This window comes from Rhinoraja longicauda, chromosome 26 (genome assembly GCF_053455715.1).
Source record: "Rhinoraja longicauda isolate Sanriku21f chromosome 26, sRhiLon1.1, whole genome shotgun sequence".
Classification (NCBI taxonomy): Eukaryota; Metazoa; Chordata; class Chondrichthyes; order Rajiformes; family Arhynchobatidae; genus Rhinoraja; species Rhinoraja longicauda.
Window position 1 is genome coordinate 9,701,125 of NC_135978.1, and position 16,351 is coordinate 9,717,475.

Here is a 16,351-nt window from a genome sequence, read left to right on the forward strand (position 1 = left end):
GCATGCAGTTCGAATAAACCCAGACATATACTACAAATTGGCAATGAGGATGTGAAGATTGATTCTTATGTGAAGAAAATAAGAACAGATTGTGTGAAGGGAAAAAATAAAGATTTTGAGTCAATCAGAAGCTTTTCCAGTTAAGAATAGATGAAAAGAAAAATAAAGATTTTGAGTCAATCAGAAGCCTTTCCAGTTAAGAATAGATGAAAAGAAAAAGAAAGATTTTGAGTCAAACCAGTAGCTGTAACAGTGTGCCAAGGACATTAGTGAGCACAGAGATAGTCTGAGAATTGCTGAGAATTGGTATGGATAAGCTTGAGTGAGTACTGACAGGATGTAGAAACATAGAATTGCAGATGTTCTTCTGGCTGAAAAAGTGTCTTGACCCGAAACGTCACCCATCCTTTTTCTCCAGAGATGGTGCCTGACCCGCTGAGTTACTTTAACATTCTGCATCGGTCTTGAGCACTAACAAAGGTATGTAGGGTAAGACAATAACTGCAGATGCTGGTACAAATCGAAGGTATTTATTCACAAAATGCTGGAGTAACTCAGCAAGTCAGGCAGCATCTCAGGAGAGAAGGAATGGGTGACGTTTTGGGTCGAGACCCTTCTTCAGACTGATGTCAGGGGGGCGGGACAAAGGAAGGATATAGGTGGAGACAGGAAGTTAGAGGCAGAACTGGGAAGAGGGAGGGGGGGGGGAAGAGAGGGACAGAGGAACTATCTAAAGTTGGAGAAGTCAATGAGAGGGACAGAGGAACTATCTAAAGTGCTGTTCCTCCAATTTCCGGTGGGCCTCACTATGGCACTGGAGGAGGCCCATGACAGAAAGGTCAGACTGGGAGTGGGAGGGGAGTTGAAGTGCTCAGCCACCGGGAGATCAGGTTGGTTATGTAGGTTGCTAATCATCACGACAATCAGGTTAGGCCACTGATGATGTGTAAGCCTAGGAACCTGAAGCTGTCAGCCATCTATACAGCCACTCATATGTGTGCTGTGAGATAACAGAGCTTCTGATATGTTTAAAAGTGCAGGAATTGTATTATGAAATGGTTTGGGGCTAACTCATTGAATCAGAGACTGAAGCCATAAAACTAAGTAGGCGCTGCAGCGACCGTACATTTTCCACATTCTGATCTGATGTGACGTCTAAAATCAGTGGTTTCGGCATCAGGAAGATAAAATAGTTCTTCAGACTTAAATTAGTTACAGTGGCATCCTGGGGTATATGATCAGGTGCTCGAGCCTTTCAGTCTATCCGTAGAACGCGTGGAAATATTCCTCAGAGCTTATACTGCAGGGGAATTGATTGTCGTGATGACGATGGCGCCCGCATAAAACAACGCACTACTGAAGGGGGGGAGATATTAAAACAATTTATTTTCTTCGGTATTCACCGAGGAGAAGGATATTGAATTATGTGAGGTAAGCGAAACAAGTAGAGTAGTGATGGAAATTATGAGGATCAAAGAAGAGGAGGCACGGACACGTTTGAAAAATATAAAAGTGGATAAGTCTCCAGGTCCTGATAGGATATTCCCTAGGACATTGAGGGAAGTTAGTGCAGAAATAGCAGGGGCTATGACGGAAATATTTCAAACGTCATTAGAAACGGGGATGGTGCCGGAAGATTGGCGCATTGCGCATGTTGTGCCTTTGTTTAAAAAAGGTTCTAAAAGTAAACCTAGCAATTATAGACCTGTTAGTTTGACGTCTGTGGTGGGAAAATTAATGGAAAAGATACTTAGGGACAATATATATAATCACATGGATAAACAAGGCCTGATTAGAAACAGTCAACATGGATTTGTGCCTGGAAGGTCATGTTTGACTAATCTTCTTGAATTTTTTGAAGAGGTTACCAGGGAAATTGATGGGCAAGGCTGTGGATGTTGTCTATATGGACTTCAGTAACGCATTTGACAAGGTTCCACATGGAAGGTTGATTAAGAAGGTTAAATTGTTGGGTATTAATAGTGAGGTTGCAAGATGGATTCAACAATGGCTGAATGGGAGATACCAGAGGGTAATGGTTGACAACTGTATGTCAGGTTGGAGGCCAGTGTCTAGTGGAGTACCCCAAGGATCTGTGTTGGGTCCACTGTTGTTTGTCATTCACATTAATGATCTGGATGATGGTGTGGCAAATTGGATTAGTAAGTATGCAGATGATACTAAGATAGGTGGTGTTGTTAATAATGAAGTAGATTTTCAAAGTCTACAGAGAGACTTGGGCCTTTTGGAAGGGTGGGCTGAAAGATGGCAGATGGAGTTTAATGCTGATAAGTGTGAGGTGCTGCATTTTGGTAGGACAAATCAAAATAGGACGTACAGGATAAGGTAGGGAATTGAGGAATGCAGTGGAACAGAGGGATCTGGGAATAACTGTGCATTGTTCCCTGAAGGTGGAATCTCATGTGGATAGGGTGGTGAAGAAGGCGTTTGGTATGCTTGCCTTTATAAATCAGAGCATCGAGTATAGAAGTTGGGATGTAATGTTGAAATTGTACAGGGCATTGGTGAGGCCGAATCTGGAGTATGGTGTGCAGTTCTGGTCGCCAAATTATAGGAAGGATGTCGACAAAATGGAGAGGGTACAGAGGAGATTTACTAGAATGTTGCCTGGGTTTCAGCACTTAAGCTACAGAGAGAGGTTGAACAGGTTGGGTCTTTATTCTTTGGAGCGTAGAAAGTTGAGGGGGGACTTGATAGAGGTTTTTAAAATTTTAAGAGGGACGGACAGAGTTGACGTGGGTAGGCTTTTCCCTTTGAGAGTGGGGAAGATTCCAACAAGGGGACATAACTTCAGAATTAAGGGACAAAAGTTTAGGGGTAACATGAGGGGTGACTTCTTTACTCAGAGGGTGGTGGCTGTGTGGAATGAGCTTCCGGTGGAAGTGGTGGAGGCAGGCTCGATTTAATTATTTAAGAGTAAATTGCATATGTATATGGATGGGAGGGGATTGGAGGGTTATGGTCTGAGAGCAGGTAGATGAGACTAGGTCAGAGAAAGTGGTCGGCGTGGACTGGTAGGGCCGAACGGGCCTGTTTCCGTGCTGTAATTGTTATATGGTTATATGGTTATAAGAGCTGGGAAAAGCTATTTTACGCTAGCAAAACATCTAACGCTGCAGAAACTCTAAGATGTGTAGTTGACTAAAGTGGTGCGGATATTACAGGATCACTTTAAATCTGGAAATTCCACATCGGGAGCTGAATGAAAAATGGATGCATATTCTCAGCTTTCTAGTGACCCAAAATGGTTAACAAAAGCAACCACATCAATCTAATTACTTCACAGAAGGGAAGGTTTCATACTGAAAAGGCACACGGAGCAAGTCCTGATGATCGACACAAAAAGCTGGAGTAACTCAGCGGGACAGGCAGCATCTCTGGAGAAGAAGGAATGGGCGACATTTTGGGTCGAGACCCTTCTTCCTCTATTTTTTGTGACGGAGACTGAGATCAAGAAAGGGGAAGGAGGTGTCGGAGACGGTCCAAGTAAATTTGAGTGGCAGGATGAAAATTGGTGGTGAAGTTGATGAGGTCCATGAGTTCTGCATGGGTGCGGGAGGTAGCACCAATGCAGTCGTCAATGTAACGGAGATAGAGGTCAGGGACAGGGCCAGTGTACGCCTGGAACAGGGATTGTTCAACGTACCATACAAAGAGGCAGGCATAGCTGGGGCCCATGCGTGTGTCCATAGCTACGCCTTGGACTTGGAGGAAGTGGGAGAAGTCAAAGGAGATGTTGTTGAGGGTGAGGGCCAGCTCCGCTAGGCGGAGTAGAGTGTTAGTAGACGGAAATTAGATGGTTCTGCGGTCGAGGAAGAAACGGAGGGCTTTAAGGCCTTCCTGGTGGGGAAGTTGCTCAATCATGGGCAAGGGTTGATGCATGTTTGGGCATCAACAAATGGTTACAGTGGTAGTGGCTGAGTACAGGTATTGGTGGATGTCAATGGACAAAATGCTGCCTCAGAGAATTGAAACCGGATGGGCAAAAGGTTTTCAGAGGAAATGTAGGAACAAAGAACTGCAGATGCTGGTTTATACCAAAGATAGACACAGAGTGGTGGAGTAACTAATTCTGAAGAAGGGTCCCGACTCGAAACTTCACCCATCCTTTATCGCCAGAGATACTGCCTGACCTGCTGAGTTACTCCAGCATTTTGTGTCTATCTTAGGTTTACAGAAGAGTTGATTCAACCACCCCACTTAGGCAGACCATTGGGAAGCTAAAGAGCAATGTTCCGAGCTACCTCTACAGGTTTTAGTGCTTGTTTTCATTTCAACTCGAGTTGAAGGAATCGACTTGAATCTGGACCTGTCCCGTTTGCATTTGAGAACCACATCGAAGATTAGATGAATTAGAGCTAAATGCAGGTTGCTCAAAGACCAATCAGAGTGACTGGGAATCCACAATTGTGCGTAAAGTGGACAAAACTGTTCAATTATGTGATGACACGGTTGATGATATTGAATCAGGCAACTGAGGACAAACAGTATCTAGCATCTACTTCACAGGATCTCTCTGTTATCTCCAAACTAGATGTGTGCATGCATGTGCCCATTGAATGCGTCAAAAGTCAAGAGAGTTTTATTGTCATGTGTCCCGAAACAGAAGAATTAAATTCTTACTTGAAGCAGCACAACAGGCTTATAAGCATATAGATAATATAATAAATGAGCCACAACAAGAAAAGAAGTTCAATGAATAAAATACCACCCAATATAGTGCAAGAACGAAACGAAGCCCAGAGCTTCGAGTGCAACCCAGGCAGTTGGTAGTTTGCCGTTTAGTTGGAGTTCGGAGTGTTCAGCAACCCGATGGTTGTTGGGAAGAAGCTTTTCCCGAGTGTGAATAATGATAATCAGCAATATGTGACTATTAATACACAAAGGCTTGTATTCAGAGGGTCATAGAGGGTTAGATAGTTACAGAGTCATAGAGCACAGAAATAGGTCCTTCCATCCATCCTGACCAAGTTTTATAACGGAGGATCGAGCCAAGTTTGGCCCATTATCCCTCCAAACTTTCCCTATCCATGTACTTTTCTGAATGTCTTTTAAATGTTGCAGTTGGTCCGTTTCAAGAGCTTTCTCTGGCAGCTTGTTCCATACTTGCACCACATTCTGTTTGAAGAAATTGCCCCTCAGTTCCCTTATAAAACTTCCCCTCTCATATTAAAACGCTGCCATCTCGTTCTGGGCACCTCGAGCCTGGGAAAAAAGCCTTACCTATGCTTCTCATGATTTTGTATATCTCTATTAGGTTACCTCTCAACCTCCTACATCCATAGGAAAATAATGCTGGTGTATCCAACCTCTCCTATTATATTGACTTCTCCAACTTTAGATAGTTCCTCTGTCCCTCTCATTGACTTCTCCAACTTTAGATAGTTCCTCTGTCCCTCTCCTCCCCTCCCCCTTCCCAGATCTCCCTCTATCTTCCTGTCTCCACCTATATCCTTCCTTTGTCCCGCCCCCCTGACATCAGTCTGAAGAAGGGTCTCGACCCGAAACGTCGCCCATTCCTTCTCTCCTGAGATGCTGCCCGACCTGCTGAGTTACTCCAGCATTCTGTGAATAAATACCTCCTATTAGGAAGGTCATTCAGGTCCTGGTGACATCCTGGTGCGTCTTTTCTACACCCGTTTCAGCTTAACGCCATCTGCACACAATACTCCAATTGTGGTCTCACCGACATCTTCTACATATATAGTATAAGAAAATAACCTGCAGATGCTGGTACAAATCGAAGGTGTTTATTCACAAAATGCTGGAGTAACTCAGCAGGTCGGGCAGCATCTCGGGAGAGAAGGAATGGGTGACGTTTCGGGTTGAGACCCTTCTTCAGACTTAACATGACATCCCAATCTCTGCGTTCAATACCCTTACCGATGAAGGCAAGTGTGCCAAATGCCTTCTTCACAATCCTGTCAACCTGTGTCGCCACTTTCAAGGAACTATGTACCTATATCACTAAATCTCATATTCTAAAACCTAAATATCTTTTCCGGAATACAGCGTTTGATTGCATCCACTTTACACTATCTACCTTTGGATGGAGTCTGCATCCACCCTCACAACATAATTCACACCATGCATCTTTTAAGCACATATTTTTATCAATCACTAATCATTCTTCTGCATAATTGATTTTCTTCTGAAACATTATGTTTTCCCCTATAACTCTGCCTGCAAAGGTTATATCTAATCACTGTTCCGGTGTTGCATATGCAGGCCCACTATCTGAACAAGCATGTCCATATAAGAAGCCTGAGCCCCCAGCCCCTTCAAGTTCTGGACTCATCTGTGTTTGTGGCAGAGATTCAGCTGACGCTCAGCATGCTTATACAAGATAAAGAAATGCACCAGATTGAAATGAAAACTGACAATTCACGGGGAGATCCATGAACTAATGCCTTTATTTCTCCAATACTAACGTCACTCCTAATCTATTCATTTCAACTGAGTTATTAGAAACATAGAAACATAGAAAATAGGTGCAGGAGTAGGCCATTCGGCCCTTTGAGCCTGCACCGCCATTCAATATGATCATGGCTGATCATCCAGCTCAGTAACCTGTACCTGCCTTCTCTCCATACCCCCTGATCCCTTTAGCCATAAGGTGCCACATCTAACTCCCTCTTAAATATAGCCAATGAACTGGCCTCAACTACCTTCTGTGGCAGAGAATACCACAGACTCACCACTCTCTGTGTGAAGAAATGTTTTCTCTTCTCGGTCCTAAAAGACTTCCCCCTTATCCTTAAGCTGTGACCCCTGGTTCTGGACTTCCCCAACATCGGGAACAATCTTCCCGCATCTAGCCTCTCCAACCCCTTAAGAATTTTATATTGTTGGTGTTCATTAATATCTGAGGTTCAAGCTCTTTGAACACAAGCTTCCAATTAACCCATATTCCACCCTCTGTGTGTGTCTGGCTGAGAAATGTTAAAACGTGTTAAAAAAAAAACATTGGCTTACAATTCCAGCTTGTTCTATGAGATGTTTTATTTAACATTATTTCTAGCCTTAGCTTTGTTATCTTATAGATGCCTTGGTTTTTATTCTTTGAACGAGAGCAGTCCCTCGTGACTTATCACTGAGAATATTTTGTAATTCATGAGTTGGTTTGAGATTACTTGCGGTGCAAGAATTTCAATATTGCAGTTCTCGGGAAGGTCAGGCTAAGGTCACATCTAACAATCCATAGGGTCTATGTGCATGTGGATTTCATCAAAATCAGGGGGGGGGGGGGGGAGCAAATTCTTTGGCTTCCTCCAAATATACTCCAAAGTGTTCATCTTTAAAATTAAACAGAAAAAAATACTAGTCATTTACCTTTTAACGAGGGCATAGCTTAATCTATTCAAGAAAAGCAGCAGGTTATTGCGTGAGTTATTAATGGTAGTTGGTTAAGCAATGCAAGTTATTAGAAAGGACGATCCCGGATTTGGGGCTTAGCTATTCAGTATTAAAACGTCTTTACATAAGCTTTGTTAGATTGCCTGAAGGTTAAAGTCTCATCATGTGGATCAAATGGTTCCAAGCAGAATTAAAATAAGTTCTTTTCATCTGTTTATTTTGTCTGGATACTGAGTTCCACCAGGGCCACTTTCATCACACGAGCAGTCAGCGCCAGTCATCTTAAGTTTTACCTGTGAGAAAACCTCACAAAATACCTGCCGCAGCTTATTCCGTATATTTGATGGGATCAACTCTCCTCAGAAATATTCACCTTTTTTAACAAACTCCTTCAGTTTTGCCCCAGACAGCCCCAGACTCTTATCAGCTTAATCTCCAGGGCTTCTCTTTTTAAGGCCCATACAACTGTTGGATTTAAAGGTCAGATCGACACACAGCTTAGGACTGAGGGAGGTCTGTTCTTTGAAGCGAAGGGCCTGTCAACCTCTAGTGGTAGACACAAAAAGCTGGAGTCACTCAGCGAGACCGGCACCCATTCCTTCTCTCCAGACTGAAGAAGGGTCTTGACCTGAAACGTCAGCCATTCCTTTCCTCAGACTGAAGAACGGTCTTGACCCGAAACGTCGCCCATTCCTTCCCTCCAGAGACGCTGCCTGTCCTGCTGAGTTACTCCAGCTTTTTGCGTCTATTTTTGCGTCTTTTAAACCATCATCTGCAGTTCCTTCCTACACATTTCCTCTTGTGGTGGTTGGCATGGATGTTAAACAAAGTGAAATGTTCATCCAATGTCCAATTTTAAGCCAGTAAACTGTCTTGTTGTTGCTTGAGAAAATTTGCCCTCATTGATTGCGTTTTGGTCAGATAATGAGAGTTCAAAGCAGCGCTGAGATTTCTTAAGATTTTGGTAAATGGAAGATTATGAAATCAAATTGTTCCCTTTCCTAATGAGGTTTTCTGCACACGTAAGAAAAACAAATACAAGGAGGAATTATACATTAGAATTCCATGAAGCCATACAGTATGGATACAGGCCCTTCGGCCCATCCAGTCCATGCCGACCAAGTTGCCCCCTTCTAAGCTATTTCCATTTGCCTGCATTTGGCCCATATCCCTCTAAACTTTTCCCATCCATGTGCCTGTCCAGGTATTTTTTAAATGTTATGCCCCAACCCCCTCCTCTGGTTCCATATACACACCACCTTCTGAGTGAAAACATTGCCCCTCAGGTTCCTATTAAATCTCGTCCCTCTCACCTGAAACCTATGTCCTGTGCTTTTTTGATTCTCCTACCCTGGGTAAAAGTGTCTGTGCATTCACCCTATCTGAAGAAGGGTCTCGACCCGAAACATCACCCACTCCTTCTCTCCAGAGATGCTGCCTGTCCCGCTGAGTTACTCCAGTTTTATGTGTCTATCTTCACTCAATCTATTCCCCTTGTTTCCTGTTTCCCAACTCGGTCTTTCACTCAATTAATCTTTGGGTTGAATCAATGTTTCTGGAGGCAGAATGATCCTGGAGGCAGAAGCTTTCCCATTACTCACAGCACCAGACGAAGGCACATTAGGCAACTCCTAATTGTCATGTACCTGAGGTAGAGAACTCACTGCATGAGGAACCTCAGTAAGTGTCCCGTGACCCCTCGCTTTCCCTGTTCCTCTGCAGTGCGTTAAAGTGGCGTGAGGCCGGTCTTTGACGTGTAGGAAAATAACTGCAGATGCTGGTACAAATCGAAGGTATTTATTCACAAAATGTTGGAGTAACTCAGCAGGTCAGGCAGCATCTCAGGAGAGAAGGAATGGGTGACGTTTCGGATCGAGACCCTTCTTCAGACTGATGTCAGGGGGCGGGACAAAGGAAGGATATAGTTGGAGACAGGAAGATAGAGGGAGAACTGGGAAGGGGAGGGGAAGAGAGGGGCAGAGGAACTATCTAAAGTTGGAGAAGTCAATGTTCATACCACTGGGCTGCAAGCTGCCCAAGCGAAATATGAGGTGCTGTTCCTCCAATTTCCGGTGGGCCTCACTATTGCACTGGAGGAGGCCCCTGACAGAAAGGTCAGACTGGATCTTTAACTGTGGTCTTTGCAGTAAGTGTATTCAGCATTATAAGGAGTATGAAGCACTGAGAGGGGACGCGTAAAACCAAGGTACAATACCCAAAAGCATAATCACCCATGTCCATATTTCATCTTTGCCAGTCTTTTATAGTTTCCTCTGTCGTCACTGATTTCAGCACGAGGCAGTGTGAGATCCCATTGTTTTTTAGCACATTAATGACATGTGGCAATAAATCTTCACCATTTCCACACAGAGGGGGAGAAAATAGCTGCTCTCTCTCCCTCTCCCCCTCCCTCTCCCCCTCCCCCTCCCTCTCCCCCTCCCTCTCCCCCTCCCCCTCCCTCTCCCCCTCCCCCTCCCCCCCTCTCTCTCTCTCTCTCTCTCTCTCTCTCTCTCTATTTAGTGTAACATCCTAAGGAGAAGTAATTACCTGTGCACAGGTACTCTCCAAGTAATTTGCTGAGCATCACCTTTTAAAAATGTAACCTTTGGGATTTTCAACAACTCGTTTTCTTCCACTTGAAAGGGAAAAGTGGCGGATATTTGTGTCAGCGTGTGGCACAGAAATGTATGTACTTTCCCTGGCTTTCGACAGCTTAAGCTTTTACTAATAAATCCTCTAACCCCAGTATGGAGCTTTTTCCACAAATCTTTTATATTAACAATGAATAATTTAATTGCCATACCTGCTGATGATCTGATGGACCTGTTATGAAAGCCCATGTTCTCTGTTGGAATTAGAGCGTTGTAAAAAGACTGGTTCGAAGTATCCATTACTTCCTGAACGGGTTTTAAGAACATTTGGTTTGGTTTAATTTGTTATTGTCACATCTACCATGATACAGTGACAAATTATTTGGGGTGCTATCCAGGCAAATTATACCATACTCCATGCACAATCAAAGCATACATACCTTATATAGTCTCATAGTCATACTGCACAGAAACAGGCCCAACAGACCAACTTGTTCATGCCGATCAAGATGTCCCATCTAAGGTGATCCCTTCCATTCACATTTGGCCTTTGTCCCAAATCATAGATCCCAAATCATACCACATTGAATACATAGTCTCATAGAGTCATACTGCACAATAGCAGGCCCTGCAGCCCAATTTGTGCATGACAACTAAGATGTCCCATCTAAGCCAATCCCATTTATCCACATTTGGCCCATTAACCATCAGGCAGTGCACAAGAGAAAATAAACAGAGTGGAAAGTATGGTGTTACAGCGACAGAGAAAAAACTTATTGTTGCCAGTACAGCTCTCTTGTTTTTCTCCTGCACATTCATTTTCATCAGGCGCAATTAATTTATATACTTCTTTTTCACCAAGAGAGAAAGCATTAGCCAAACACTTCTTTGTGGTTCTCTTCCCTTCCCTAGACCATTGGGAGAAACTTATAGTTATTCTAGTTGTTCTGAACTTGCATCCTTGTCTACTTTTTCCCCTATCCCTTAATGCCCTCTCTGCGCTCTAAGAAGTTTGGAGAGGTGAGGTTTCAAGTCGGGACCCTTTTTCAGACTCATCTTCGGATTTCTTTACTTCTTTATCAGACTTCTCCCAACCGAAGAAGGGGTCCCAACCTGAAAGATCATCTATCCATCAACAAAGGGGCATCTCTAGGCTGTGTGCTCAGCACCCTGCTCTACGCACTCTTGACCCCTGACTGTGTAGCTGGGCACAGCTCCAAATTCGAAGACAGCACCACCGTTGTTGAATAGGTTACCGATAACAATGAGTCAGAGTATAAGAGGGAGATCGATCGTCTGAGTGAATGGTTGGAGAACAACAACCTTGCTCTCAACGTCAGTAGAACCAAGATAAAGGCCAAATGTGGATGGTTGACTTTACAAGAGGAAGGCCAAGGATCCATGAACCTGTCCTCATCGATGGTCAGCGGAGGAGAGAGCCAACAACTTCAAATTCCTGGGTTGGCGTATCTCTGCAGATCTGTCCCGGACCCAGCGCATTGACGCAATCGTAAAGAAAGCCCATCAACGTTTCTACTTCCTTAGAAGATCGAGGAGATTTGCCATGTCTCTTGAACGTTTACAGGTGTAGGGTTGAGAGCATATTGTCAGGTTGCACCTGAGCCTGGTTTGGCAAATCAGATGACCAAGATTACAAACAGTGGTGAACATTGCCCAGTCGACATGGACACTGACCTCCCACCCTTGAAGGGATCTATTGGAGACGCTACCTCAAAAAGGTAGTCAGCATCATCAAGGTGTCACAGTCTGTCCTGTTCACTCACCTGCCAGCCACGCCCACCACGTTAAGCCAACTCCCCTCATCTGTTCACCACCTGCTCCAGATCACCAATCAAGCCAGCATATAAACCCTTCCTGCACACACACACACACACTCTTTGCCAGATTGTTCTTAGCCCTCATGCACGACTCTCCAGCATGCTCTCCTGGACTGATTTCCCGTTGCCGACTCTGCCTGCTCCCGACCTTCATGCCTCGTCGTAGCCCTGGCGAACGCCTCAGTCTTCTGTCCCCGACCACGAGCAGGTAGAAATAAAGCTCATTCTAAAACTACTTCCTTGGTTCCGTGTGCTGCATTTGGGTCTACCTGCGGTCCGTTACACAAGGAGCCACACCAGCCTCTCATTTCACTCCTGCCATCAGGAAGCAGGTACAGGAATGTGAAAACTGTAACATCCAGGTTCAGGAACAGCTTCTTCCCAACAACCATCATGATATTGAACATTACAAACCGCAGCTAAACTCTGAACTATGAACTGCTTGGGTTGCCGTAGAGACTTTGTGATTTGCTTTGTTTTGCACCATTTAAAAAAAAAAATTATTGAACTTTGTTTGTTTGTTTATGATGCTATCGACTGCTGTGTCTACAAACCTGTTGTGCTGCTGAAAGTAAGAATGTAGTTGTTCCGTTTCAGTGCCTATGACAATAAGACACTCTTGACTCTCGACAAATGAAGATTGCAAAGTTTATGGGTTTTCTACAGCCTCCATCAGGGTGACATTTACTGCTTTTTCAATGGCAATTAAACGTAATATGGAATTACTAGGCAGTTGAATTCTTGATTTTCATCCAATTAGTGCAGTTAATATACAATCCTAAAGTATGAACTCTACATCTTGGACTAATAACCAGCTGTAATTAACTTGAAACCTTTGGGGACAGTGATCAGAGATTACAAATCCAGTTGAAACAAATTGTCCAAAGTGCTTCATTTTTTGCCAGGGTGCCAGAGAGGGCAAAGCAGGTGGACTGCTGAGAATATGCAGAAAAAAAAACTGCAGATGCTGGTTTGTACCAAAGATAGACACAAAGTGTTGGAGTAATTCAGCGGGTCAGGCAGCATCTCCAGATCAGTGAGTCAGGCAGCATCTTCATCTTTTTCTCCAGAGATGCTGCCTGACCCGCTGAGATGCTCCAACACTTTGCGTCTATCTTTGTTCAGAATATGTGTTATCCCACTGTTCACTATACTGTCAGTTTTATTTACAGTCTTGCATATGTTTATCAAAGCACGTTACAAATCTGTCATTGAAGCACAATTGATTGCAACCGAACCCTTGGATCCAGTCCTGTGCACTTACTGGATGAGACGTGGGAGGGTGCTGTTCCACATTGGAATCTCCGAAAACTAGGTTTCTCCACGTGCTGCTCTCTGTTAGATTTCCCTGTTGGTAGTCAGCATGGTCACAAACTTCTGATCAGAACATAGAACAGTACAACAGTACAAGGAACAGGCCCTTCAGATCACAATGTCAGAACCTTTTCCCCCAGGATGGAATATCAAATACTAGAGGGCACAGCTTGAATGTTTTGTTTAGTTTAGTTTAGTTTAGTTTAGTTTAGTTTAGTTTAGAGGTACAGTGCAGAAACAGGCCCTTCGGCCCACTGGGTCCATGCCGACCAACGGTCCCCACACATTTAGGTAATCTACATCCACCAGGGACAATTTACAATTCTACCAAGCCAATTAACTGCAAACCTGTACGTCTTTGGAGTGTGGGAGGAAACCGGAGATCCCGGAGAAAACCCACATAGGTCACGGGGAGAACGTACAAACTCTGTACAGCCAGCACCTGTCGTCAGGATCGAACCCGGGTCTCTGGCGCTGTAAGGCAGCAACTCTACCACTGCGCCACTTTGCGGGGAGGTGAGGGGGCAAAGCTGATAGCATGATGTCAAGACCAACTTTTATCTGCCTGACAATAATCCATATCCCTCCACTTCCTGCACATCCATGTGGCCATCCACAAGATTTTTAAATGCCACGATTATATCTGCCTCCACCACCACCCCTGGCAGCGCATCCCAGCCATCCACCACCACCCCTGGCAGCGCATTCCAGCCATTCACCACCACCCCTGGCAGCGCATCCCAGCCATTCACCACCACCCCTGGCAGCGCATTCCAGCCATTCATCACTCTCTGTGTAAAATACACTTGCCTCTTTCATCTCCTTTAAAATTTGCCCCTCTCACCTCAAAGCTAGTATCTGATATCCCATCCTGGGCTAAAAGGTTCTGACTGTTTACCCTATCTATGTCTCATAATTTTGTACATCTCTACCTTGTCTCCTTGCAAACTCCAGTGTTTCAGAGAAAATGTGACTTTCAATTGTGTGGGAAGGAACTGCAGATGCCGGTTTACACCGAAGATAGACACCAAATGCTGGAGTAACTCAGCGGGACAGGCAGCATCTCTGGACAAATAGGAATGGGTGACGTTTCGGATCGAGACCCTTCTTAGACGGGATTGACTCTGGAATGGATGGGGGGGGACCCAGCAGATGGTAGGGGGAAAGTGGAAGGGAGTCTCTCTGGAGGATAATGGGGGGAGACAGACACTCTCCCGAGCCTCTGACCCTTTGTAAAAGTCAGGCTGTCATTTCCAGTCTTTCACTTCTGCCTTGTCTCCAATGACGAATGATGAGTCTCATACTCTTTTCCAGGACTCCTGCCATGATTGGATGCTCGTTTGTGGTGAACAGGCTGTTTTTTGGCGAGATCGGCCTGCTGGACCATGGAATGGATGTTTATGGCGGGGAGAACATCGAACTGGGGATCAAGGTCAGTCACTCTCTTCTTTAAACTCCGCTGAGGCGCTCCGTGAAGAAGGCTGTTCATTTTTTTACCTTTGCCGCCTGTAATTTGACTGAGTTTGTTTTGCTAAAAGGCTTGCTATCCAATGGTGAGTGTGGCATGCCCCCATATCTCTCTTCGATACTTTTGATGCGGTATCTTGCTGTTGAAATTCATTAAGTTCCTACAGCCCATTGAATTCATGCTCTGAGAACAGAATGCTGCACCACAGAAGCAGGCCATTTGGTCCATCAGATCTATGCTAGCACATTTCCTCACTGGAGTCACCTAATCTCCCGTGCTCATTTCCTAGATTATTTTCTATCAAGTTTTGAACTACATTTGGAATAATTTACAAACTGATTATTTAACACTCAAATTTCACCATTTCAGCCATGCTGTGCCTTGAAGAATGTTTTTTTTATAACTAGTGTGTATAAAATAATTAGGAGTAAAAGTTGTGTCTTTTCATTACTGTCCAGCCAACCAATGGAAACGTTAACAATATTTACTTCATCTCAATCCTTAAGTTATCAGACCATTATATTAATCCACCAAAACCTTGGTCAGTTGCTTCTTAATGACATAACATCCTCTGTAAGTCTACAGTGCAAAATTTCTATTGTTTTCATGTCATTCTCATAATCAAATGGCCAACTTGTAAATAGCCTTCCACTTGTGCTTCCATGTGTGTGTACGAGTTCAGCAAAATCTTTCTGCTCAGGCATTCTCAGACTCCCCCCCCCCCCCCCCCCCCTCCCAAAGTCCACAATCAATAATTTCATTTGGGTGTTTTTTCATTCCTCTGTCACCTTTTTTTGACAATACTATGGGAACATGTTCATTGGACGGGCTGCAGCCATGAGAGACGGCAATTCAATGCCAAGTTTCCCATGCCTATTATGAGGCAGTAATACTTGGTTCAATGGTTTCTTTGTCAATGTCACGTGTACCAGGTACAGTGAAATACATTTTTTTGCATGCAGCTCAGCAAGATCATTACCGCACATGAGCACAAACGCCCCATGTCAGTAAAGAATATACAGAACAGCCCGCAGAGTCTATATGCAAGAGTCACCATTTTGGCGCCATTTTACAGTCCCAGCTGCCGCTGGCCACAAAGGCCCATTGCCCCATTTGGGTCATCCTGCGAACCATGTTCCCCCTCCACACCATGGTATTGTTTCTGGTAGTGGTTTGTTGTTACCACGCGTACTGAGATACAATGGAAAACATTGGTTTGCGTGCCGTCCAGCCAAATCATACCGTACATGAGTACATCAGGTAGTGCAAAAGAGAAAACAGCGAACCTCAAAGGAAACAAGGTGACACCAGAGCCTGATGACACTTTGCATGCAGGCCACAGTGGATCTATTTAACAAATGTGACTCTTATGTCTACATACTCTGAAATAATAAATACCATTCTCTAATGGCCTGCTCAGCTGCACACCAAAGCCTCTTTGTTCAACTCAGTTTTTAAATTTTACCTTTCAATATGAATTTCCATCCTTGTTCTTCTCTGTAAAATGTAGGTCTTTGATGATGCACAAACAAAGAGTAAGACAGTAGATCACAAAATATAGATGACCTGAATATGTATGTGGGTTTCTGTTATCATTCCGTGTTATATAGTTACCACACTTTCAGTTGTACAGTAGGCTTCATATAAAAATAATTTGTTCGCCTTCTGCCATGCATTTGTAGAGCTACTTCGAGGGGATGTTTAAATTGGAATGGAAAAAAATTCTTGTAATGAATCACCTAGCAGAATGATAGCACCATTGA

General features: G+C 44.1%; 1 protein-coding gene across 1 annotated transcript in view; it reads left to right on the top strand.

The window, feature by feature from the left end:
- The window catches only part of galnt17 (polypeptide N-acetylgalactosaminyltransferase 17), a 314,798-nt gene that overhangs the window by 193,229 nt on the left and 105,218 nt on the right, over positions 1-16,351 (top strand). The window contains exon 6 of the mRNA XM_078422462.1: positions 14,435-14,552. Coding sequence (XP_078278588.1) covers positions 14,435-14,552 — 118 coding nt within the window. The remainder of the gene's footprint in view (positions 1-14,434; positions 14,553-16,351) is intronic.